Source organism: Takifugu flavidus, chromosome 3 (assembly GCF_003711565.1).
Source record: "Takifugu flavidus isolate HTHZ2018 chromosome 3, ASM371156v2, whole genome shotgun sequence".
Lineage (NCBI taxonomy): Eukaryota > Metazoa > Chordata > Actinopteri > Tetraodontiformes > Tetraodontidae > Takifugu > Takifugu flavidus.
Genome location: NC_079522.1, coordinates 17,027,707 through 17,052,255, shown reverse-complemented (window position 1 = coordinate 17,052,255; position 24,549 = coordinate 17,027,707). Strand labels below are relative to the sequence as shown.

General features: G+C 41.7%; 2 protein-coding genes across 18 annotated transcripts; one reads left to right on the top strand and one right to left on the bottom strand.

The window, feature by feature from the left end:
* Positions 1-1,090: 1,090 nt before the first annotated feature.
* LOC130522062 (ATP-dependent RNA helicase DDX3X-like) lies at positions 1,091-19,777 on the top strand. Of its 17 annotated transcripts, none has more exons than XM_057026014.1 (20): positions 1,091-1,426; positions 2,641-2,677; positions 3,287-3,334; positions 3,572-3,628; positions 3,855-4,058; positions 4,993-5,095; positions 5,199-5,309; positions 5,490-5,589; positions 5,666-5,801; positions 5,885-5,982; positions 7,836-7,934; positions 8,008-8,168; positions 8,247-8,391; positions 8,670-8,814; positions 9,381-9,431; positions 10,731-10,912; positions 11,049-11,166; positions 11,257-11,410; positions 11,497-11,618; positions 13,136-19,777. In XM_057026014.1, exons 1-20 carry the CDS (start codon positions 1,382-1,384, stop codon positions 13,213-13,215), a joined length of 2,196 nt encoding a protein of 731 aa, XP_056881994.1. In that variant the 5' UTR covers positions 1,091-1,381; the 3' UTR covers positions 13,216-19,777. The 17 variants fall into 17 exon arrangements, with proteins under 17 accessions (XP_056881994.1, XP_056881993.1, XP_056881988.1 ...); XM_057026013.1 differs by having other exon boundaries at positions 3,569-3,628; XM_057026008.1 differs by having other exon boundaries at positions 3,542-3,628.
* Positions 19,776-22,928, bottom strand: LOC130522064 (dTDP-D-glucose 4,6-dehydratase-like). Its single transcript, XM_057026026.1, has 12 exons — positions 22,722-22,928; positions 22,500-22,566; positions 22,131-22,199; positions 21,964-22,054; positions 21,735-21,883; positions 21,562-21,660; positions 21,396-21,455; positions 21,258-21,301; positions 20,969-21,134; positions 20,848-20,903; positions 20,521-20,618; positions 19,776-20,437 (listed from the first exon to the last, which is right to left on the bottom strand). Exons 1-12 carry the CDS (start codon positions 22,766-22,768, stop codon positions 20,316-20,318), a joined length of 1,068 nt encoding a protein of 355 aa, XP_056882006.1. The 5' UTR covers positions 22,769-22,928; the 3' UTR covers positions 19,776-20,315.
* Between the last annotated feature and the right edge of the window lie 1,621 nt (positions 22,929-24,549).

Here is a 24,549-nt window from a genome sequence, read left to right as displayed (position 1 = left end):
CTCACATCAAGGCCTGTTGTTTACAATTAATGTCCAAGAATCTTAATGTATGCTACAGTGCTGGTTGATAGATAAAAAGCAAATATCTTTAAAAGATATGTTTACTAAGAATAAAATCTCTTCTCAATATTATGTCTAATATATTGCTACACTTCTGATAATTAAAGTGGAACATCTCCACACTTTATTACGCATACATCAGAATTCCAGAGAACCTGTAAGAGTTAATTGAAGAATTAGAGTATGCATTATTTTTCATACTTATATTCAAACTACATTTAAAAAAATAGATACATTGTATTATATAATAACTATGTAATATTTTATTTCTTTTTTCCAAGGAGGTTAACAGCCCACATTTGTTTACTTGTTCCTGAGCAAATAATTCAAAAAGTTGGAAACTGATTTAAATGAATTTATCAGGAAATGTTGATCAATGGCCAAGGATACATTTTGGTGATGTGGTGTCTGGATTTCAGAGGGGCATTGACATTTCATCTTCCAAAGTTCAAAGTGAATAAACCTTGAATTACTACTGCTGCATGCATACAAATAACACGTGTGTAGTTTTTAGGACGTAGTTAGGCAATTGCCACTTAAAAATCCGTTCAGGATTTACGCTTTCTGTGCATGTTGTTTTCTCTCCCCAACCCCCATTTTTCTTTCCATTTCACCTTTTTTTTAACCTGTTACCAAATCACGACATCTGTATTTTGAAATACACAGACACTAGACGCTATAAAGATGTAATGTCGTGAATTTAGTACGTTTTAGGTCGCTTTTATTTAGAGATGGCAAAATAGGGACAAGTTCTTTCTGAAGTCTCGCGATATCACGGTTAGACTCGTCCGTAAAGGCAGATTGCGTTAATAGCAGCCAACCGGAAATGTGTTCTTTACAAACTTTATCAACGACAAATGTAATACAGTATAGACAAATTAATATCATTTTAGCTTTATGTATGTAATTAATAAAGTCCTATACGTTTACATAATCTGACTTTAATGTATGCGTATATTTATTTAGCAGATTAACAAATTAACGATGTTAAAAGTATTTTTATCTTATTTTGGCGAAGCCGGATATTTTCTTATGCTGCTGATACAAGACGCCTTTACCTCAGCTATAGCTAGAGAGAAAGCCGACATCAGCTGAGTTTACCCCTAAGTACTACAATTTTAGCTGAAATCCTGTTGGTTTATCGCCCTTGGGAGTTTAAGTGTGTCATAGTTGTAAGCGGCGTTTAGATATTGAGCTAAGGAGCTAGCTGCCATTTGTCGACAACGCAGGCAAAACGGAGGCAAGGAGAAATAAGAACAAAAACCGACAGACAAAGAGCTCCTTTTCCAGCGACAACATTTTCCCTCCATATTCTATAGTTATGAGTCATGTGGCCGTCGAAGGTGTCCACGGTCTGGAACAGCAGGTAAACATGCAACGAGCCCTGCATTGGAGCGCATTATAGCGGCAGGGATAAGCAGTTAGCTTGCCGGCTAACCCGATGGCACTGCTAGCGAGCTAGCGCTCGAGCTAGTGTAGGGTGCGCTTCATTGTTTCACTCTTAGGACCCAGAAAGGTGGCGTAGTCTCTGACTTCTAGCCATAACTGCACTTTTTCTATATTTTGGTAAATGTTGTTTGTTTATGTGAGCTATATTAAAGAATTCGTCAAAAACATTGAGGAAATTTGACAACAGATTTTACCTTGTAGCGCATGAGTGACGTAATTGACCTACCCCTGTGAGAATATTAAACGCACCCTTTAACTATTATCTTCCTACGCTTGTCTGGTAGCTTGGTACAGTAGTAAAATGGAGGTATGCGTTAATAGAAATAATTGCGCTAAGAAGGGTAAAACTGGATACTTTAGCAGATTGCTCTCCTATTGGGTGCAGTATTGCACAGTTTTTACGTTTGTCCCGGCTGTGTCTAGCTCGGGAAAAATATTCTCCTGCGTCACCAGCGACGTAGACTAGCTGTGTCTGACTTGTGAGCCAGTTGGACAGCAGCAGAAGATTATTAAATGTTATTAATTATTGTGATTTGTGCAGTGAATCAGGGCGGATGCACAACGCAGATTTGATGCTAGGGATTAATACGTTGTTTTTCTGATCGGAAAATACGAGACGAATTATTTCCACTCATTAGCCAAACACAATGGATGAAACTGTCGTGCACACGAAGGTTACGATTAGCTTTTTATTCCCATGTAATCTTGATGCGAGGGCATGAAATCATTTGTGTGAGTAGTTGGTCGTCCTCTGGTGTGAGGCGTCTGGAACCAGCTGCGTAAACTTGATGACATCATCAGAATGGTGATGGCAGGGTGATGAGGGTCACATTCATGAAGAATGAACACATGCTAGGACCTCAGCAAAACAGTGCCATCGTAGTGTCTATTTTAAATTATAGATTCTTTAATTTGCAGTAATAAATTATTAAAGTAGTGGTAATGGTCTGAAAGTAATGCAAAATTAAAAAAAAAAAAAAAAAATCCCCGGTGGTATTTATTGCACACCAATCAGCCAAATGTACTATGTCTAAGAGCATATAATCACTATTACAGTAAATTAGTATCAGACTGAAATGGTGCAGGTTTATTTTTCCAAAGATCTGTAACTTTTTCTGTCTCCATTTCCAGTTGGCTGTACTGGACTTGACTGCAGCAGATGGACAAGGTGGAGGCAACAGTAAGCAGCCAAATGCTTCTTGTTCTCGCATTTGGCAACATACAAACATCCCTAAACAATTATCTGCACCCCCACAAATAGTAAACCTTGGTAGCGAGTGTCACTGGACATACCCATGACAAATAAGAACTAGTTATCCCCTAATTTACCTATTTTTTTTCTCTTTGTATGCTTATCTTTGCTATGGAGGTTATGTAGCAGCTGGCATTTCTTTGCCCGCTAGCAAAATAAATTATGAATGGGATTTAATCCCTTTTTCAGGAAACGATAATGGGCCGCGGTGCAGATAGTTCTGGTAATGATCCAGAGTCCCTTACCAACATTTTCCCTCAGCCTGACTTTGAACTTCGAGAAGTCCACGCCAGTCGGCTTTGATCATATAGCAACCCTTGTTTTACCATTGCCTCTATCAAGACTACAGATAGAAGTCACAGTAAAGGGGAAATGACCTGCATGGCAAAGATCTGCTCTCTCTGAGTGCTTTTTTTTTTCTAGTTTTGTAGTGTTTTTGTGTCGTCTGTTTATTTGATCATATGTCAGGTCAGATCAGATCGTAAAATGTTTTGTACATTGTTTACTGACTCTGTTGTTTTGCAGGAAGATACATTCCTCCACATTTAAGAAACAAGGATGCTTCCAAAAATGGTGTGTTGTAGCAAATTAAATAAAGGCCTTGTTCACCAACAAGTAGTCACTCTCACCAACTCAAACCAGTTATCTTAGAATCATGTAACTCAAAGTTTTCAAATTTGGTGTACCAATTAGAAAAAAATGTTCTGACTGTCAAACAGATATGGGTCATTTGATTGATGCATGTATGACTTGTTTTAATTTCTGTGTTTTCAATTCTAGAATTTCAAACACTATCTTCGTGTTCAGCAGGAAATGCCTTTGTTGCTGGCCGACAGGCGGGTTACGCCATTGCACCTGCAGCAAACTGTAAGTCCCTGTCTGACTTAATGATTTAATGTATTTTTTTTTTTGTTACCAAACAAACCAATTCATTGTTATTAATTTTAGCTGTACTTGACACTAGCTACTAAAAGAGAAAAATCTTTGCTCTCAGTCATTCGATTAACCCTTCTTTTGCCCAATTTTTTATTTTATTTTTTCAAATTCAAATAAAAAATTTTGGACGGTTAAACTGAGACCTTTTTGTGTGCAGATGGTTGGGATGGAGGACGCAACAATTTTGTAAATGGCTACCATGATAACCGCATGCCCGGTGGTAACTCCTTTAACCGTGGGCCACCTCGTATGGAGCGGGGACGAGGAGGAGTTGGAGGAGGTTACCGCGGTAACAGGGGTGGGGCCTTTAACCCCATCAACCCAGCACAGCCAATGGCCTTTGCTGGCTATGAAGCGAAAGGTTGGTGTTGGGTTCCTGGCATATTTTCCACACTGTTTTACAGCTTAGATTCAGATTCAGATTCAGATCCTTTAATATTTAATGATTATATCAGTGGTCCAGACAAATACATACCATAACAGTATGATAATGAAATTAAAATAAACTCATTGTTAAACTCATTAAAATGCCAAACTGAGCATAAAGTACAGCTTCAATTAGTTAGTATATCTTTAAGTGACATGCTGAGAACCTAATTTATAAGTTAAGAACTAATAAACATTTAAAGAACCCACCAGTTAGAATCCATCCCAGGACAACATACGGTACATTGGCAGATGTATCAAGAGGTTTACACATCAAAAGTGTGTTCACAAATGTGAATCCTTAACTCTTGGTTGCTCATAGACAATGAAATGGCTCAGGGATTTCTGAAAATGTTGACTTAAGGTTAAAGCTTAAGTCTAAAGCTCTCACACCCAGCTACACAGACAGCAAAGATTCTATAATCAAAACTATTCCATTTTTCATCAGCCTTAAATTCTTATATCTTCCAGTTTTACACCAGCCATCAGTAAGATCATTCACCTTTCCATGGTCTGCTCTAGTTGTTCTGCTGTTGTCCACTCTACAAGGATGCTGCATTAAATATTTAGGAACTGCCATCATTTTTACATTTGCATTCACGGAGACCACTGTTTCGGAGCTAGACCAGACTCTTTAGACCAGGATAGTTTAGTCTGCACTTGTGTTCATGTAAGCATTTGATTTACATTTACATTGCTTAATTAAATCTCAAAATTGTTGTATACAAAGGCATGTTTGAAAAAAATATGTTAGTATTCACATTTTTATGGGCCAGGCTCTGGTTTTCAAGAGAAGTCCTAACTGGCAGGTCCAGCAGCGACAGGGGTCTAGGCTGTCTGCCAATTTATCCTTTTTGTCATCCTGTCAGATGCCGTAGGCTGGAACACTGCTAAGGATGCCTATAATAACTTTGGGAGCAACAGGGGAAAGTCGGCATTCTTTAATGATAGAGGCAACGCAAACAGAGGGAGGTGAGATGGCAGCCATTATTGATAACAACCAAGTTTCTCCTAATATTGGCACACTGATCATTGAACATTGAACCCATCATTTAACATGGGGGCGTGTCCGCAGGTTTGAGCACGGAGGATTTGGCGGCGGCGGAGGAAACAGCCGCTGGGTTGAGGAGTCCAGAGATGATGGTGACTGGTCCAAACCAACACCTCGTAATGAACGCCTTGAACAGTGAGTTATTAGATGGGTCACACCAAACGAGGAACACGGAAACACCTGATAAACTGCTTTTTTTGAATATTTTGATTTATTCAGTCTCAGATTTATTTAATTTTTCAGATTCAAGTCATGATTTTAGTAATGGTGAACATTATTCCTATTTAATATATCTGATTGTCTGCTCCTGTGTAGTGAGTTGTTTTCTGGCAGTAATACTGGGATTAATTTTGAGAGATATGATGACATTCCCGTTGAGGCCACAGGACACAACTGCCCTCACCACATTGAAAGTGTAAGTTGCTCTTGTTAAGTAAACCGCATTATTACATTCTTCTGCTTCTATTAATGTGCTTCTTTGTGTGCTATAGTTCCAAGATCTTGATCTGGGTGAGATTATCATGGGAAACATTGCTTTAAGTCGGTACACAAGACCGACTCCTGTCCAGAAGTATGCCATCCCCATTATCAAGTCAAAGCGAGACCTCATGGCCTGTGCACAGACAGGTATTGGTCACACAGCAATGTTATATACTGTAAGGAAATATGTTAAATTTCGCATGTGGGTCAGGCTGACTATGTATCTTCAGGCTCTGGGAAGACTGCAGCATTCCTGTTGCCAATTCTCAGCCAAATCTACACCGAAGGACCAGGAGAAGCTCTTAATGCAGCCAAGGCCTCAGGACAGGTTAGAAATGGCTGTTTTAAACAGGGCCAGATTATTGAACTGTGTTTAAAGTTGTGTCATTTTACAAGAATGGGGAAAAATGACAAATAACAATAATCTATGGAAATGATGAATGAATTCATGCTCTTTATGTTTACTGAACTAATAAATGTACTACTTGTGTCTCATTGAGGTAAACAAAGCAATCTATATATTTTTAGAAAAAATCATTTAAGATCTAGTTAGCAAATAAAGATTAAGGCTAATCTTATTCTATCTCGGGATTTTTTTTTTTAAACTATAGAGCTTAAATGGGATAAAAATCCAAAAATAGAATAATATCATTTTTATTTTCTTATTCCTAAAATGTACATAAATTGTGTACAATTTTACTAGGGCAGCTATCCATCCATCCACTACCGCTTATCCGGGGTCGGGTCGCGGGGGCAGCAGCCTAAGGAGAGAAGCCCAGACTTCCCTCTCCTCCAGCTCATCCGGAGGGATCCCCAGGCGTTCCCAGGCCAGTCGAGAGACATAGTCTCTCCAACGTGTCCTGGGTCTCCCCGGGGGTCTCTTACCGGAGGGACATGCCCTGAACACCTCATCAGGGAGGCGTCCAGGGGGCATCCTGACTAGATGCCCAAGCCACCCCATCTGGCTCCTCTCAACGCGGAGGAGCAGCGACTCTACTCCGAGCTCCTCCCGGATGGCAGAGCTTCTCACCCTATCTCTAAGGGAGAGCCCAGCCACCCTACGGAGGAAGCTCATTTCAGCCGCTTGTACCCGTGATCTTCAGATCAGGGGGGCTGTTCTTCCCAATCACACCTCTCCAGGTCACACTGTCATTGCCAACGTGAGCATTGAAGTCACCCAGGAGGACGAGGGAGCCCCCAGAAGGGGCACTCTCCAGCACTCCCTCTAAGGACTCCAAAAAGGGTGGATACGCTGAACTGCTGTTTGGACCATAGGCACAAACAACAGTCAGGATCCGTCCCCCCACCCGAAGGCGAAGGGAGGCTACCCTCTCATCCACCGGGGTAAACTCCAATACACAGGCACTGAGATGGGGAGCAACCAGAATTGCCACCCCTGCCCGTTGCCTCTCACCATCGGCAACTCCAGAGTGGTAGAGAGTCCAACCCCTCTCGACTGGTTCCAGAGCCCTTGCCGTGCGTCGAGGTGAGGCCAACTATATCTAGTCGGAACTTCTCAACCTCGCGCACCAGCTCAGGCTCCTTTCCCACCAGAGAGGTGACATTCCATGTCCCTAGAGCCAGTTTATGCAGCCGTGGATCAGACCGCCAAGGTCCCTGCCTCCGGCTGCTACCCAAAACACAATGCACCCGACCCCCTTGGCCCCTCCTGCAGGTGGTGAGCCCACGGGAAGGGGGTCCCATGTTGCCTCTTCGGGCTGTGCCCGGCCAGACTCCATGGGCAGAGGTCCGGCCACCAGGCGCTCGCCAACATGCCCCACCCCCAGGCCTGGCTCCAGGAGGGGGCCCCGGTGACCCGCATCCGGGCAAGGGAAACTTGGTACCAATGTTGTTATTCATCATCAGGAGGTCTGGGCTACGCTTCGTCTGGTCCCTCACCTAGGATCTGTTTGCCATGGGTGGCCCTACCAGGGGCATATAGCCCCAGACAACGGAGCTCCTGGGATCACTGGGACACGCAAACCCCTCCACCACGATAAGGTGGTAGCCCAGGGAGGGGCAGCTACAGATTTTAAAATACTTCCCAAAAGTGTGATTATATGTCATTCATAACTATAAAAAAGTAAAAGAACCAAAGACATTTTTAAGGGGCAATTGTGCATTTAGCGTCTTAGCAACATTCTAGAAACTCAAAATTCAATCATTGTATCTTTATTTTAGGAAAATGGAAAGTACGGCCGTCGCAAGCAGTTCCCGATTTCTCTGATCCTGGCTCCAACCAGAGAACTGGCTCTGCAAATATACGATGAAGCCAGGAAGGTAGGTTTACACAGTAAAGCTAAAATATTGTCCCTAAGTGCAGTCTTGTTTAACCTTCGTGTCTGTTGTCTAGTTTTCCTACAGATCCAAAGTGCGACCTTGTGTTGTCTATGGTGGAGCAGACATTGGTCAGCAGATCAGAGATCTGGAGAGAGGCTGCCACCTGCTGGTGGCAACTCCAGGAAGACTGGTAGACATGATGGAGAGGGGAAAGATCGGGCTGGACTACTGCAAGTAAGACATGGCAAGAACAGGCGTTTGATTTGATAACAGTAAGATTTAAATGTTATTTAATGGCGTCTGTCACCACAGCTACCTGGTCTTAGATGAAGCTGATCGCATGCTGGATATGGGCTTTGAACCCCAGATAAGACGTATTGTGGAACAGGACACCATGCCACATAAAGGCATTCGACACACCATGATGTTCAGTGCTACCTTTCCTAAAGAGATTCAGGTGCTTATTTCATAAAATTAGATCTCCCTAAAACTAAAACCTCTGCCATTTGATCATAGTTCCTTGCTGCATTAACTACTTGTCCTCCATATGAGCAATACAGTGGCATCCATTTATATGTGGTTTTCATTAAGTAATTTTTATCATCTTTATGCAATGTCCAAATATCTTGGATACTGGATTATTTATGCTATTTCTATAGAAATGAAGGCACTATGTTTTTAAGGCTTTAAACTAGATTATACTACACACATCATAAAATGTATAAATATTTGTAGATCCTGGCCAGGGACTTCCTGGAGGACTATATCTTCCTGGCAGTGGGCCGAGTTGGCTCCACTTCTGAGAATATTACTCAGAAGGTGGTGTGGGTGGAGGAGAGTGACAAGAGGTCTTTTCTGCTGGACCTGCTCAGTGCTACAGGTGAGATGTGTACTAACATTGCATCTACATGACGCAAGCCACAACCTATATTAATCTATACTGCCATTTTATGAAAAATTTGAGATTGTTTATACCCGTTTTGCATGTTCTTCGCCTTTATCAACACTCGAAATTATATCCACCACTCAGATGTTTTACACCTGCAGGGCCTGATCACGGAAAATGGTTGTTTGACAAAGAGTCATTCATACAAAATTATGGAACTAAATACACAGACTATCATATACGTACCTGCACAGAGCTTCACTGTCATTCATCAGGATGGGGTAGAAAGGGAAAAATAAAGGTGGTTACTGCTGGCATTGAATTCAGAATTCTATTTATAGTTACAAAAGGCAGTTATGTCAAATAGCAGGATTACCACAGTCTTTTTCCCCCCACTTTTTTAGATAGTTTAGCTCCCCCTAATACATCCTTGTACAAACTCAATCATTATGCATTCATCATGTTGTCATTTTCCCATCCCTGCCAACACATTCTGTGGTATACATTTCTGCTGGTGACTGAGTTTACATATTGGTGGTTTGGTGTGGTTTTATCCCAAGTCATCCCCAGTGAGGTTCAGGACAATACTGGAGACAACATAGAGAAACCTGGTAAGACCCCGAATGCTTAAAATAGTCTATGTCTTCACATACATTGTGTTTTCATTCAGGATAATTTTCTGTTCCTTTTAGTTTGGTGGATCATTTGTTTGCTAAGCTTTCTGAACATCATACATGGCTGCTTAAAGTATTTTATTTTATTTTTTTATGGCATCATTCTGTTTGGTATGTTGCTGCTGTCCTCATGTCAGACCCAAAGCCTTGATAGAGAGAGTCTGGTTATGTGGTAAAGTGGGTAATCATTGAGGAACAAGTGTGACCAAACTCTTTCCATCAGTGGTGCCAGTGCCTGCTAAACAACTCAGAGCTGCTAGTTATTTTTCTTGTGAATATTTTCAATCCACTCTACACTGCCTGCTGCATTATTCTGCTCATAGAGTAATGTCTAATATCTGGTAATGTGATTGGAGCAATTCAAACCAAGTCAGGTGCATGTTAATAGGCATCAGAACAGGGACACAAACAACCTCTTAATAAACTTGTTTATGATTTATTTATATAAATACTCACTATTCCTGTCAGGATAATGCAAAATGTTTTGTTTAAATTGGAACCAGTTAGAACACAGTAGTGAATTCTCTACCATGTGTATTTTGTGTACAACCAAGTCTTATGTTAGAGTTTTTGGGGTTTTTTTATGACCAAATACGAATGACTGACAGTTATACTGCAGAAGACATGTAACCTCTTGATATCTCATTACCTGACGCAGAGTTAAACAGTTGCAATTGGATGAAGGTCCAAAAGGAACAAAAATGGAGCAATCAGTCAGATTTTGATGGTGATGTGGATCTTGAATGATTGAACCAATATAAATTCAACTCTGCTGTGCTCCATGGTTTATAATATTACAATATTACATTTACTGCCAAATCTTGTTTTAATTCTTCTGAGATAACAATATTCGTTTTGCACCTAACTTCTTAACTGCGCTCTAGACTGATCCATCTCTTTATATTCTAAATAAAATACTTTATTTGCAGTGGCAATAGTGAGCAGTATTTTCAAAAATATGTAAAGCAAAACTACATGAAATACAAATATATTTAGTAAAACCTGGCAGTCACAGTGGGATGATTTCTGTTGGATATTTTTTAAGCCAAAAAAGTTCTTCACATTGGAGTCAGATCTTGGTCTGGATCACCTCTAAATCAATTGCCACTAAATTGATTCAAGAGCCACTGGTGGGGAAAAAGAAAACTTCTATTTGTTTTTGCATAATCCTGTTAAATATATAAAAGTCAACATAAAGTACTATTGAACATCAGATGCACGTTTTCTGTCCTGCAGGAAAGGACTCGTTGACTCTGGTTTTTGTGGAGACAAAGAAAGGTGCTGATGCCTTGGAGGACTTCCTGTATCGAGAGGGGTATGCTTGCACCAGTATCCATGGTGACCGCTCCCAGAGAGATCGTGAGGAGGCCCTCAGTCAATTTAGATCAGGAAAATGTCCCATTCTGGTGGCCACAGCGGTCAGTATATACGCTCTGGTAACATGTAAAATCTGAGCACAAAATCACTGCCTTTTTAAATGATTATGACACCTCCTTGTATGCAAGTGCAACTTTTAAGTTTTTGTTATCCTTTTTGTTTTATTTATATGCTCAGGTAGCTGCTCGAGGTCTGGACATCTCCAACGTGAAGCATGTTATCAACTTTGACCTGCCCAGTGACATAGAGGAGTATGTCCACCGTATTGGACGTACAGGACGTGTCGGGAATCTGGGTAAGACTTGAAATAATATCATTAGTCGCAAAAGAATGAGAATTGCAGAAGAATGAGAATCAGTGCTACTGGGATTTATTTACATTATAGGACTGGCAACATCTTTCTTTAATGATAAAAATGGGAACATCACTAAGGACCTACTGGACATCCTTGGTGAGGCCAAACAAGAAATTCCGTCTTGGCTCGAGAGCCTGGCCTATGAACACCAGCATAAGAGCAGCACCAGGGGGCGCTCTAAGAGGTTAAACACACACTTTCTCCACCCGAGTAGTCGGAATGAACTTGTTAGATTTTGTTTTCTTTAAACTTTGGGGTTTTTACTACTAGGTTTGCTGGTGGCTTTGGAGCTCGTGATTATCGCCAGACTGCTGCAGGAGGCAACGCGGGAGGCTTTGCAGGACGTGGTCGCAACCAGGGAGGACATGGAGGGGCGCGTGGCTTTGGAGGAGGTGAGAACCTCAGAATTATATTTCAAGAGTTTTTAGCATAACTACTTGTGTTCAAAACTCAGCACTGTGTGGGTTTTTTTTTCATTTTATATACTGTAATTTCTGGACTATAGAGCGCACCTGATTAAAAGCTGCATAATCTAATTTTAGAAAGAAAATCAATTTTTTACTTATACAAGCTGCACCTGTCTATAAGCCGCATTGAAACATAGGTCGCGGAAGAACTCAGACGCAGACTTCTGCCAGCTTAAAGCTCCACTTTACACTGAAAGTTGCAAAAGATAACATTTACAACGAACAAAAACAGGGTTAACACCAACCTGAACCCACAGACACACTGCCACAAAGCATGCTGGGAAATTCCCACACTGACCCTCCCCAACACGCTACACAACCTTTGCTTTTCTTTTTAAACAGTGCCTGTGACGCGGCAGTAACACAGCAGCAATACGGCAGTAACACTAACAGGACTGGTTAAAAAAACATACCGGTAAAATTTCTTCTTGCATTTTCCATGATGAGGGTCTGTTTATGCTAATTTTATTCATACACAAAGCGCGAAGTTGCACTAAACTTGCATCTTCCTCGACACATATATTCCACCCGTCTCTCTTACCTTTTCTGCTCGAGCGCCCCTAGCGGCCGATAGAAAAAATACATAAATAAGCCGCACCGTAGAATAAGCCGCAGTGTTTAAAGTGTAGGAAAAAAGCAGCGGTTTATAGTCCGGAAATTACAGTATATAGTATATATCTATATACACACTTTCTGCCTGGCCAAAAGAAAGCCACCACCAATAAGCTCCTGCAATGTCACAAGATTTATTTCCATCTAGTGTTGCTATAATTTTTCACTAAGATCTTGTATTGATGATGAAAGGGTCGGACACAAAGCCTTCTCAATCACATCTCAGAGATTTCCATAAGGGGTTACACTTTGTGGTGGCCAATCCACATGTGAAAAGGATGTTTTAGGCTCCCTAAACCACCGTTTTACAATCAGAACCCGATGCATCCTGGTATTGTCATCTTGGAAAATATCCGTGACACCAGGGAAAGAAAGAGCCGATGATGGAATAACCTGATCATGGACCTTTAATATATACTGGACCTGGACCAGAGCAACTGCAGCCACCCCAGATCAGAGCACTGCCCCCACAGGCAGGTGGGGGCATGCCTTTGTTCTTGCCCTGATGCCCCCATCACTCTGGAACAGGGTAAATCTGGACTCATCAGACCATGTGACCTTCTTCCATTTACTATTACTATAAGTCAGCTGTTTAAACTCCTCTACAAAAGTGACCTGCTGATTTATTCACCAACCACGCTGCAAGAAAATAAGCTGGCTAGCAGTTTACCGTATATTTAATAATGCTAATTGACTCACATGATGTAATGCTATTTTAGTATTGCTAATATAAGTTAACACTGGGTTCAGTAAGAATGCAAGGCTAGATTTTTGGACAATATAATCTTTAATGGGGACATTTTCCTTTCTTTGTTTTCTGTTTCTTTCAGGTGGTTTTGGTAACTTCTACACCAGTGATGGCTATGGAGGCAACTACTCACACTCTCAAGTTGACTGGTGGGGCAATTAGGGTTCCTCCACACATCTCACTCATCCCTTTTCCTTAATGTCATTCATTCTCCTTCCCTCCCTTTCCCCAAGGTCCTTGTGCATGTTATTCAAGTATTTATACTCAGTTATATAGCGCTCCTTCATTCCTTTTCACTCACAACTTGTATTTCCTTCTAAGATGTTTGGTCCTTTCCATTTTCACTCTCATCTGTACATCCCTATCTTTCTAAATTACAAACTTCTGAAAGAGGGTTGGTTCTAAAGGGATTTTTCAGTTGGTTATTTCTCTAAATAAGCTCTGGACTTGGATTGTTAGCATTTAGCTAGCAGAATTTGATTTTTGAGTAATTATGTTTTGAACTAAATTTGCTTGGAGAAAAATAACCAATGAAACTAAAAGTCCCTTTAATCCACGAGGATTCGATGGGCACTTCAAATTCACAGCGAATACCAGTGGAGAAATTCATACTTTGTCACTTTAGATTTGTGTTTTAGCTTCATGTCGTTGTTGTCTGCAGGCTTTCCTATATACCTTCACCACATGTCATCTTTGTAAAGCATGGCCATGTTGTAAACCACCGGCCAAAAACTTTTATAAAATACTGCGCAGAGATGTCAAACCTGAGCAAAACAATGTGTCTGCATATAAATCAAAAGACAGGAACTAGCTGAAGCTTCTTCACTCGATGACATGGCAGATCGCAGCCACAGAAACAGTGTTGAGAATTGTCACTGGGACACCAGCACATCCCCATTTGCAGTGATCCTGTTTCTATAGCAACTACAAACAACATTTTCTTGTTTGAATCACAACATTATGGAGGATCATTTGTTTCTGTACTGTGCCTTTAAAACAAAAAAATTGGAATTCTCTGTATTTTCCTCTAATTTTTTCTTCACACGAATCACAACTGGCTTCAAAATTGTCCAGCTGTCACTTCAAGAAAAAAGATGTATATTTACTGTCATGTTCAGGTTTAAATGTGTTTGTTTTTCTGTTTAAAGGAGACAAACAAGAATTGACCTAAATCAAACCTTGGCAAAATCAAAACTAACAAAAACTGATGAGGAAATTCAAAGCTTTTCCTTATCTGTCTATTGGAGTTTAAATTCACCAGGAGGCCTCTTATGAGCTGATCCTAAAAAGCATATGCCGCTGAACCACGGAGTTTTCTTTCCCGTCATTTGAAATGGGACTGAAAAAGGGTTGAGAGCTGTGGTTTTATGCCTTTTGGAAATCAAGTTCTGCCTCTTGTTGACCTACACGTCACATCCACAGCTCATCTTTGAGCTAGACTTTGGGTTTCTCAAAGCCATCTTGTCACTAAGTGTTGGGTCACGTGTCGTCAGCCACAGAGTCAATGATGTGCGGACAAATCCCATCAGACTATGTTAGATTGCAGATTTGCTTTCTGTATTTTGTACAGCGGATTTTAATAGTAGTTTTCTTGGGGAGAACTGAACTTTAACCTTTCTATGATTCGCCTCCTTATTGAACTTGCTTGTGACAGCAGCATTGCGTCGGTACATTTCTACCTGTATGGTTTGTTAGAGGTGTAGTAAAAGGTCACCGTCGGTTGGTCAGGACAACACAAACCCGCAGACTGTTCTGACCAAAGAATGTAGTTCGATGTTGCTTGTTGCACTAGTGACCACATTAGAAGAGAATTTGTTTTACTAAGGTCTGTGGCTGTCCAGCTGACTCTTAGTGCCACTATGTTATTGGGAAACTCTTCCACCACTTCTTTCAAGGGGACAAATGACAAAATAAAAGAAAAAAAACTACAAAGAGATCCAAATTTTTTTCGCTCACTCTATCCTGGAGAGTCACATAAAGTTTCTTCTCTAAAACAAGTCACTCCGGTTTCTTTGTCGGGTCTATTTGATCCTTTGAGGTCAGGGATAAACGTAGAGCATTTGTTTCATAGCGGAGGTTGTCGGGGATGTAGAGTCACTTAAACCGCTGCTTGTAGAGCAGACATGTTGAGGAAGGTCCATGGGATTTTGTGACCATCTTTTATACTCAGCATTTTACAAACAACTCCCCCTTCTCATCCCTCCCCCAGCTTTTCTGATGCTTGTTGACTCAACGAGTATCGGTGTTGTTTTCTCTACCTCTACACTGTTGTGACCAAGTCCACATTTCCATAAGTTCTCAAATGTATTCCTTCTTAAGGCAGCAGACTTTTCTTTTTCAAGCCCACTTGTAACACGGTGTATTTGAAGTTCATTGAATTTTGACATGCGCATCATTCTTTTGGAGTATTTCTAAAACGGCTTCCAACAGAACACGTGGTGTAACGGACTTGGTTGTTTAAGTTCAGTCCAGGTTGCCAGCTCCATGTGCTGATGGGCTCTAGTCAGTTTGGCTTGATTTCTATCCTGTTAGAAGTCTGTACTGGCAGCACTTATGCATTTGTTCTCAGCTATTTCACATTAATTGGGCTGTTTTTCTTCTATACCCAGATACAGTCTACTCCTATTTTCAAGTTTAGCCTCCAAGAGAGCATTTAGTCCTAAGTCCTAACCCAGCTGAGGAAGATGCATATGAGTGAAACGAGCTAACGGTGTCACACACATGCACACACACACATAGTTGTTGATGTCATGGATCCCTGGTCAGATTCACTCGGCCCTGCTGTGAAACCAGACCAAAATTGGCAGTTTGACATGCACCTCTCATCCCAGAATGGAAAATACCTCCACTGAGCATGTGGAGGGTGCCAACAGCAGAATCTCTCCACAGGAAAAAATCCTCTGCTGCCACCTGTTGGGAAAGATCATTCACCGTAGTCTTAATTTCTATTCAGATAAATGAAGGAAGGAGAAAATCTTGGGTTTATTTCAACATCTTCTAAAAGGTGTCTCCACCATACCTTTGAATGATTGTGTTCATTCTAAGTGTAACAGTAAGTTGGTGGCAGTTATCAGACTTATTGTTGTAATCAACGTGTTTACACAAAAATGAAGCATTTAGTGGGAAATTCCTTTGAAAATAAATGTGAATGTTGTTGTTTTTTGGTCAAGAAATTATATCAGAGCTAGAAGAGAAAATTAAAAAAAAAAAAGTGGTGAGTAAGATCACCTAAAAGTTGAATTATTTTATTGTTTGTTTGTTTGTTTTTCTATGGGTTGTGCAAAGGCTTGTAGGGCATCGTATTATGGACAGTTGTTACAGCATCAAGGATGCAGGATTTTTATCTAATAGCAGGATGTTGTTGTTGTTGTTGTTGTTGTTGTTTGGGTATTTGGCAGTTATTAATCAGTTTACTTGAAGCCACATGATTTGGGTTTTTGTAACCGATACTGAGGAGGAGCAGAACCACAGCCCAATCCAGTCCCGTCATTTCAACTCCCCCTGCTAGTATATGATCATGTTAACTCATCCAGTCGAGAAACATGAACGTGATCATTGGTTTAAAAGAATTCACTTTTAAAACTAGTTAGATTTTACAGTTTGGACGGCCCACAGGAAGCTACTGCTCATCAAGAGCTGATTGACAACGGAGAATATGACAATCAGCAGATCACCATTCAGACGACCTTTACAGGCCTAAACTGTGTGGACCAGCTGTCGTGGGTGCGCTCATTTGAGAAATACAAATGAGGTTGTGTTTTTTTTTGTTTTTTAGCCACGCTCAGCATTATGATTTATTTCACTGACACTTTCTTGCAACATTGAGGGGGTTCTGAGCATTTAGCTCTCAGATTTCCTGCTTGATGCCACCATGAATTTCCTCTTCAGTGAGCCCGGCCTCCTGCCATTCACTAAAACTGTTGCAGAGGTCACAGCATTTCAAGTGGGATGACGATTGTAGAACATATGCAATATTTTGGTGTTTTATAACTATGCCCAAATTCCACATTGTAGGTCATTGAAACACAAACTTGCATGTCTTGCTGACATGCTTGGCGTTCACTTACTTTGGTGATTGCAGCTACGTTACTCAATAGTCATTGCATGTAGCAGCACAGCTAACAGCTACATTCTTTGTTCAACAGTGACAAGTGTAGTTGCGTAAAGCAACGTGCACATTTCATCTGTCAGTTCTAAGGAGAGCGGTTACATTCGTCACCTGGGAAGCAAAATTACCTTTGTTTGGCTTTAATTCTGTGCTCCAGATGTGTCATCATAGCTCCTTTTATTATCATCATGCTATGAAACAAGACGGAGTGATGGTGGCTGCTCGAAAGCCCTTGGAAAAATCCACAGTAGAACATTTGGGTACCAGTTGAGCTTCCACTCCTGAGCTTGACATGATGCCCTCAGTGTGAATAATGTGCACGAGCACTGTCAATGGCGTGCTCGCCACCTTTAAATCGAGTCAGTCAGGGCTGGGGTGTGTTTGGCAAAAAAAGGATTCTCCCAAAACTGCAGATTAAAGAGGAATTGCGTGGGTTTAGGAGCGGCTGTGTGGTTGGCTGTTGTTAAATTCCTGCTCCTGAAACATTTTGTGCCATTTGTGTTTGTGAATAACTTCTCCACGTTCGGCGGCACAGCGGCGGGGCTGCATGTATGGGAATGTAGGCCAGTAAACGCGAAACACTTGATTTGTACTCATTACAGTGGCCACCATCAGCTCGGTGGTGCCTGAACCCGCAATGCGCCAATATAGGCCACGTGAGCTCCGTGCTCACCTGGAAACCACCAATGTAGCGCCAAGTTTGACAGGAGGGAAAGTCACCCGTGCCCTTTTTTTTCCTCTGGAAGAAGGCCTCATTTAGAAGTCTAGCACTTTACCTTTTGAACATTTTCAAAACCTTTTGATGCCTTAAATTCACAGCTGATGCCCAGCCCCGGTGGAGCAGGAAGACGAGCTTTACTCCAAATAGGAACAAGCATAGCCGCGGCGGCCCAGAGGTCGCCGGGAGCGTGTCAGTTAAAGGAACAATTCATGGTGCTATGCTTCCTTTGCTGCGGCCCGCAGGCCTGTGATGTAGGAAAACTTTAAAGCCCTCAGTTTAACAGAGAAAAAAAAAAGACATTCAGATCAAAACCTCTGAGAGGTACGAGAGTGTAGCACAGCCAGGTGTCAAAAAAAGAGGTTTCTTTCTACGGGTGAGTGTGTGTTTGAGTGTGGACGTTGTTCTGACAGGAAACCTTTTTTTGGGACCAGGTGGAGTTGTAGTTCACAGCAACTGTAAAAACAAAGCCATTTGCACACAGTTCTTGAATATACTTTTGACTGCTGATTTGTGTAATTTATCAAGCCTTTGTAGGAAATATTTATTTTTATAAGCTTCATACGAAAGTTGATATTTTACAAAGTGACTTGACCAAAAGACAGTAAACAGAAACACTGGCACTTGAATGTTGAATGTCATTGGTATGAGTGAAAATTTCTATTTTTCTGGGGTAGTGTGAGCTTTTTAATGTTAAAAATTGCATCGTGTAGCTGTTTCTTTCGCTGTGTCACCGTAACGACCGGATCGCGAATACAGATGACATCGTTTCCATGTCGGACCATCCTGAATGGCACATCATAGATGCTGACACTTCTGTCAGGCCCCAGTCAGTGATCCGGGCTTTTAGGAATACGACCTCCCTGTTCCACCACTGGGATTCGGCTCCAAGTGTTTAATATCGGATAGTTCAGGCCAATCTGGGTGCCATTCCTTTGAAAAATGTAGCCTCCCCTTGAGTAAAGAGTAAAAACGAGCTAGTCAAGATGTGCCGGAGGTGTCGTTTTTATTTGCGTTGTCGTGACGGTGACACACGGAGAAATGTCCTACACAGGTTACCTTTAAAGTCACATTGGACTCGGTATCAGATCCACAGACCTGTTGGCGCAACGGGTTCCATTGCCAATAATAATTAACCACAAACACCAATTCTGAAATTGGCAAACCAAATTTGAGACAATTCCATCATCTATGCCAAGGTTTGGATTAATAGAAAAATTTAAAAATCGTGATCAAAGACCATTTTGTAAAATAAAAAAAATAAAAAAACATGCAGTACAAAAAAAGTGTCCAGATTCTCTCCAACTGATTTTTTTTTTCTCTCTTTTGGTTTTGTTTTGTTTTCATTTGATACACTTTTCCTCCCTGTTAATACCCTTGTTGTGAATGTCGGAAAGTGGTGACCTTTACAGTCTTTGTAACACAGAATTAACTGTGGTTCTAGTTGTTGTGATTTGCATATTTTCAAGTGTTGGTGTGTTGATGCTCGTTTTTGGGTAAATTTCTGGCCAATCAGAAATGGGGAGAAATGGCGTCAGAGGGGTGTTTTCATTTCCAGCAAGTTAGGGAAAAGCTTTTGTTCAAAACGCCAAAATAACATCGCTAAACAACATTTGCGGCTTTGTTGCACTTTCAAATAATCCAATTTATTCTTTATTGTGCAGTTGTGTTTAGGAGTGATTAGCATGTTGAGCATTAACTAAAGCCTCATCCTGATTGGCCAGAGAGGGGGGGGGGGGGCGACACAGCATGGACACACAGCATTTCCTGCCTGCTAGTTAGTATTTGCTTTATGTATTAGTTTAGCAGTTGTGCACGAAGAGGAGCACTGCACGAAGAATGAAAACTGTGCATCTGTTCTGATTTTACAACAAATAAAGGTTTGGATTTGCAATGTTGCCGGTCTGTTCATCTTTATTTTTGTCACAGTTCAGGAAATCAGGTCTTAAAAATTCTTCCACATGCGTATAATTAAGTATTCATTCCCAAAAACGTGAATTCGAGCTTAATAGCATTTCAAGTGTCTTTTCCTGATATAGTAGCCCTTTAAAACAAAGCCAGACTCTTTACTAAATTACTCTAATTGATAAATTAGATGTCTTGTCTTTTCCCGCTTTATCAGGAAAGTTAGATGTGGTTTTTGAAAATGTTAGTTGAGTCACTTGGTATCACCATGTTTAAGAAATGGTTTAAAAGCTAGAATGGACAGATGACCTGTCTGTGCTAAAATGGGCTGGAACCCAACAATATACATAAACTGAATAAGGCATAAATGATCAATAACGTCAGCCATTCTTCCGGTGAGGTAAAGTGCACTAGTTTCATATAAACATTGCTTTGTTTGTTCAGCATGTTGGTCCTGGAGGTTTTCAGTCAAACTGCCCATTGCCAAGGTTGATCCGGGTCAACGGGACAGGAATGGATTTGCTGTGGATTCTACTGTTCCATCAGGTGGTGAACCGAGCGTACTGGGTCGGCCGTTTCCTCACGCTCGCCTCCTGGTCCTTGATCTTTGCTGGTGTCAGACCAAAAGTCGGGGTTGTCTTGGTACCATTTCACTTTTATGTGAGAAGAAAATAAATCGATAGCGCACATCATTCAGATGATATTATGGACAGTAGTTTTGTTAGCATCAGCATACCTGTCCGTCTGATACCTTCAGCCCAGGAGACCTGAGCTTTCCAGCCAAGCTGCAGCAGCTTCTCACATCTGATGGGGTATCGCAGGTCGACCAGCGGCCTGTACAGCAGAGTTGGGTCAGGTTCTATGGCGTTCAATAATGACTCAATGATGAGCTCGGGGGTGGCACATCCGACACCAGATGGCCTAAATTCTTGCCAGTGAGTAGCGGGTGAACCGCAGGTCTCAGATGAAGCTGGACCCAGCAAACTTAATCAAGGTTGTTAAGTTCTCTTGTATAATCTTAATGTGGACCCCTCTCATTCTATTCCTGCGCTAGTTTTCTCACCTGTCAGGCACAAACTCCAGCCAATCAGTCACTTCCGAGTCTGGCACGTTCTTCACCTGAGCCAAAAGGTCGCTGTCAACACTCACAACCCCACGTTTGCATCGTGTTTGAATCATCTCACCATCTTAACAAGCTCCCTGGCGAGCTGTACGATGGGAATCTCACACGTGGTCCCCACATTGTAGATTTCTCCCACAGTTCCCTTTTCCAAGAGCAGCAGGAAGGCTTTGATGGCATCATCGACAAACAGGAAGTGCCGAGATATTGGGAGGGTTCCCTGGATGGTGCTGTGGAAAAATAAAACCCTTTTTTTTTTTTGTTTCTATCCTCAAAACTGCACAAAGAGACGGGGGATTCTGTATTCTAATATCACAATAACAATATAGATATACCGGTATATACACACAAACCATTTTTTGTCCATCTGCAACAGTGAGAGAAACCGTGGAATAACCTGACAAAATTCAAGAAGAGTTTTGACTTTAGACCCAAATCCGCAGCGACTAACAGATAATCCATTAAAATAAATGAACGAATGTGGCGCGTACCTTCTCGGTGTACTGCCGCGGGCCATAAATGTTGTTACTTCTGGTAATGATGACAGGAAACTGCCAACACGTAAGCAAAAGGACACAACATGCAAGGTTGAGTCCAGACCAACCGGAGATGCCCAGATCAGATTTAAGATGTTTTTTCATGTCTTGTCAAGTGTACCTTAAATTTGTCCCAGTAGGATGTGACCAGGAACTCTGCAGCTGCTTTGGTAGCAGAATAAGGATTGGACGGCCTCATTGGACTGCTCTCATCAAAGACCTGCACAGTAAAACCAGCCTGTCGCAGTGTGACTGAGGCCACCCAGCCTGTCAAATAAACCCCCGCCCGCTGACCTGATCTGTGCTGGCCCCGTACACCTCGTCTGTGCTGACGTAGATGAAGCGCCGCGGCTGATGTCGGGCCCGGTAGGCAGCTCCCAGTAACACTTTGGTTCCGTCCACATTAACGTGCTGGAAGCTAGAAGGGGACTGGAAGGACGACTCTGAGATAAAGACAGGAAATGGCGGTCATGTTGCGGCACCAACAACGGCCAAATGTCGTCTGGGTTTCGCTGCCGCTCACCGACATGAGTTTTGGCTGCGAGATGAAAGATGGCATCGACTGGTTCTGTGTTGAAAATATGATTTACCAGTCGTGAGTTACACACGTCTCCCTGTGGAGGGGGAGGCAGATTTAAGATGCTGTCACCCCACCCATATTAACGTTCTGTAAAGCTTTTCCATTCTCACTCTGATGAATGTGTAGTTCTCTCTGTCTTCGACACTCTCCAGACTCCTGGAGCTGCAGCAGTAGTCCAACTGGAAGGAATCACACAATGGCAGACGCTATTTAACTATAAGTACAACATACGGATGCCTAGGAAAGTTTCCGTCCTCTCCTCCATATCACCATTTCTGTTAAAAAGAGGATGGTAAATCCTGACTACCTGACCCAGTCAAGGTAAAAGGAATAATAATGTAACTATATCCGGATGTTTTCTTGAAAAACCTGGATGTTTCTGCTTAACTGCAGCATGACAATAGGACCAGAAGTTAATGACGGAAAGGTCGGTGGAAGTGACATCTACAAACTAAGAATATTTCGTTTATTAAACTTACATTATCCAGATTAAGAATTCTCCAGTCTGGGTGTTTGTCGACTAAAGAGCACACAAGATGGGAGCCGCTGGGAAAAGACAAGAGGGGAGAAGAAGAACCTCGTAAGAGCCAAAGAAAGTGGAAAACATCATCCAAAAGAAAAAGAAAAAGGATATTTAAACAAGCCATTGTTAAACAATCAGGCGTGACTCAAAAGTCAATTGCAAACAGTGATAATCTCACATGAATCCTGAGCCTCCGGTCACCAGAATGGTCCTGCTGAACTTCATCCTTTTTTCTTGCAGTAGCTTAGTTTACATTACAAACGGGTCCAAAAACCGCCATTGTTGTGTCTGTTTAGCTAACAGAACTTCTCTGTTTAGAACCTATCGGTACCCGGAACAAATTTAGTTCCACGTCGCTTCTGCGCATGCGCTGTCAGTACCCACTCGGAACCCGGAAGTCGTTCTGCTCCACCTCACTGATACTGTAATAAAAGCCAAATGTGACACCTTAGTAATATAAAGTCTGAAAACTAGTGATGAGGCAATGTCTTTCCAGAGTTTGTGTATTTATTTACAAGAGCAAAAGAAATGTTAGTTTCAGGGATGATACCTCAAAACAACTATATCAATATCACAATAATTATTTTTACTTCTGCAGAACTATATTGAAGTCCTTTTTACTTGAAGGAATGCTTTTTAAAAATGCATCTCATCCATTAATATAACAGTGGGACACCATGTCTGATATAATTGTGAATTTTATGTTCAATTAAACGCATGAAACTATTAATATTGTGATGAAAATCACCTGTTCACAGCATCCTGTTACAGAGACTGGAACATGTGATTGGGATTAAAGGGACAGCACAAGGGACAGATAGAAAATGGTTTAGATCATACTTATCAGATAGATACCAGTTTGCTCATGTCCATGGTGTTCCCTCCTCATACAGTAGGGTTAGCCACAGAGTTCCTCAAGGTTCTGTACTTGGACCAATCCTCTTCACCTTGTATATGCTTCCCGTAGGGAACATTATTCGGCAGCATGGGATAAATTTTCATTGTTATGCTGATGACACTCAGCTTTATTTATCCATGAAACCAGAGGAGACAGAGAAGTTAGTGAAGCTCCAGACCTGTCTTAAAGACATAAAGTCCTGGATGTCTTCAAATTTCCTCCTCCTTAACCCAGGAAAAACTGAGGTCACGGTGTTTGGTCCTGAACCTCTCAGGGATAGATTAGATCACATGATCACTCTAGATGGTATCTCATTAACATCTAGTCTCTCTGTGAGGAATCTAGGAGTAACTTTTGATCAAAATCTCTCCTTCAACTCACACATTAAATTAGTCTCTAGAAGTGCCTTTTTTCACCTGGGGACCATCACACAGATCAGGAAGCTGCTGACGCGGCATGATGCTGAAAAGTTAGTCCATGCATTTGTTACTTCCAGGCTGGACTATTGTAATTCTTTATTATCAGGGTGTCCAAACAACTCTTTAAGAAGCCTCCAGCTGATCCAAAATGCTGCAACCAGACTTCTGACAGGTATTGACAAAAGAGATCACATGACTCCTGTACTGGCGTCTCTTCATTGGCTGCCTGTTAAATTTAGAATAATTTTTAAAACCCTTCTTTTGACCTACAAGGTCCTCAGAGGTCTAGCTCCATCCTACCTGGAGGAGCTAGTGATACCTTACCAGCCCAATAGACCGCTCCGCTCTCAGAATGCTGGTCTACTTGTGGTTCCCAGAGTTTCTAGGAGTAGAATGGGGGGCCGAGCATTTAGCTACCAGGCCCCCCTGCTATGGAACCAGCTCCCTGTCCAGGTACGGGAGGCTGACTCCATCTGTACTTTTAAGATCAGACTCAAAACCTACCTCTTTGAAAAAGCGTATTGTTACTAATTCAGTAGTTCCAGTTACTATCAAAGACAGACAGATTATCATACTTAGGGGGTCGTCTAATCATTAGGTCACATCTTAGCTATGCTGTTATAGGCCGAGGCTGCCGGGGTCCAGAAACATGATCACCTGACCGGCCTCTGTCACCCCACTGGGTCATG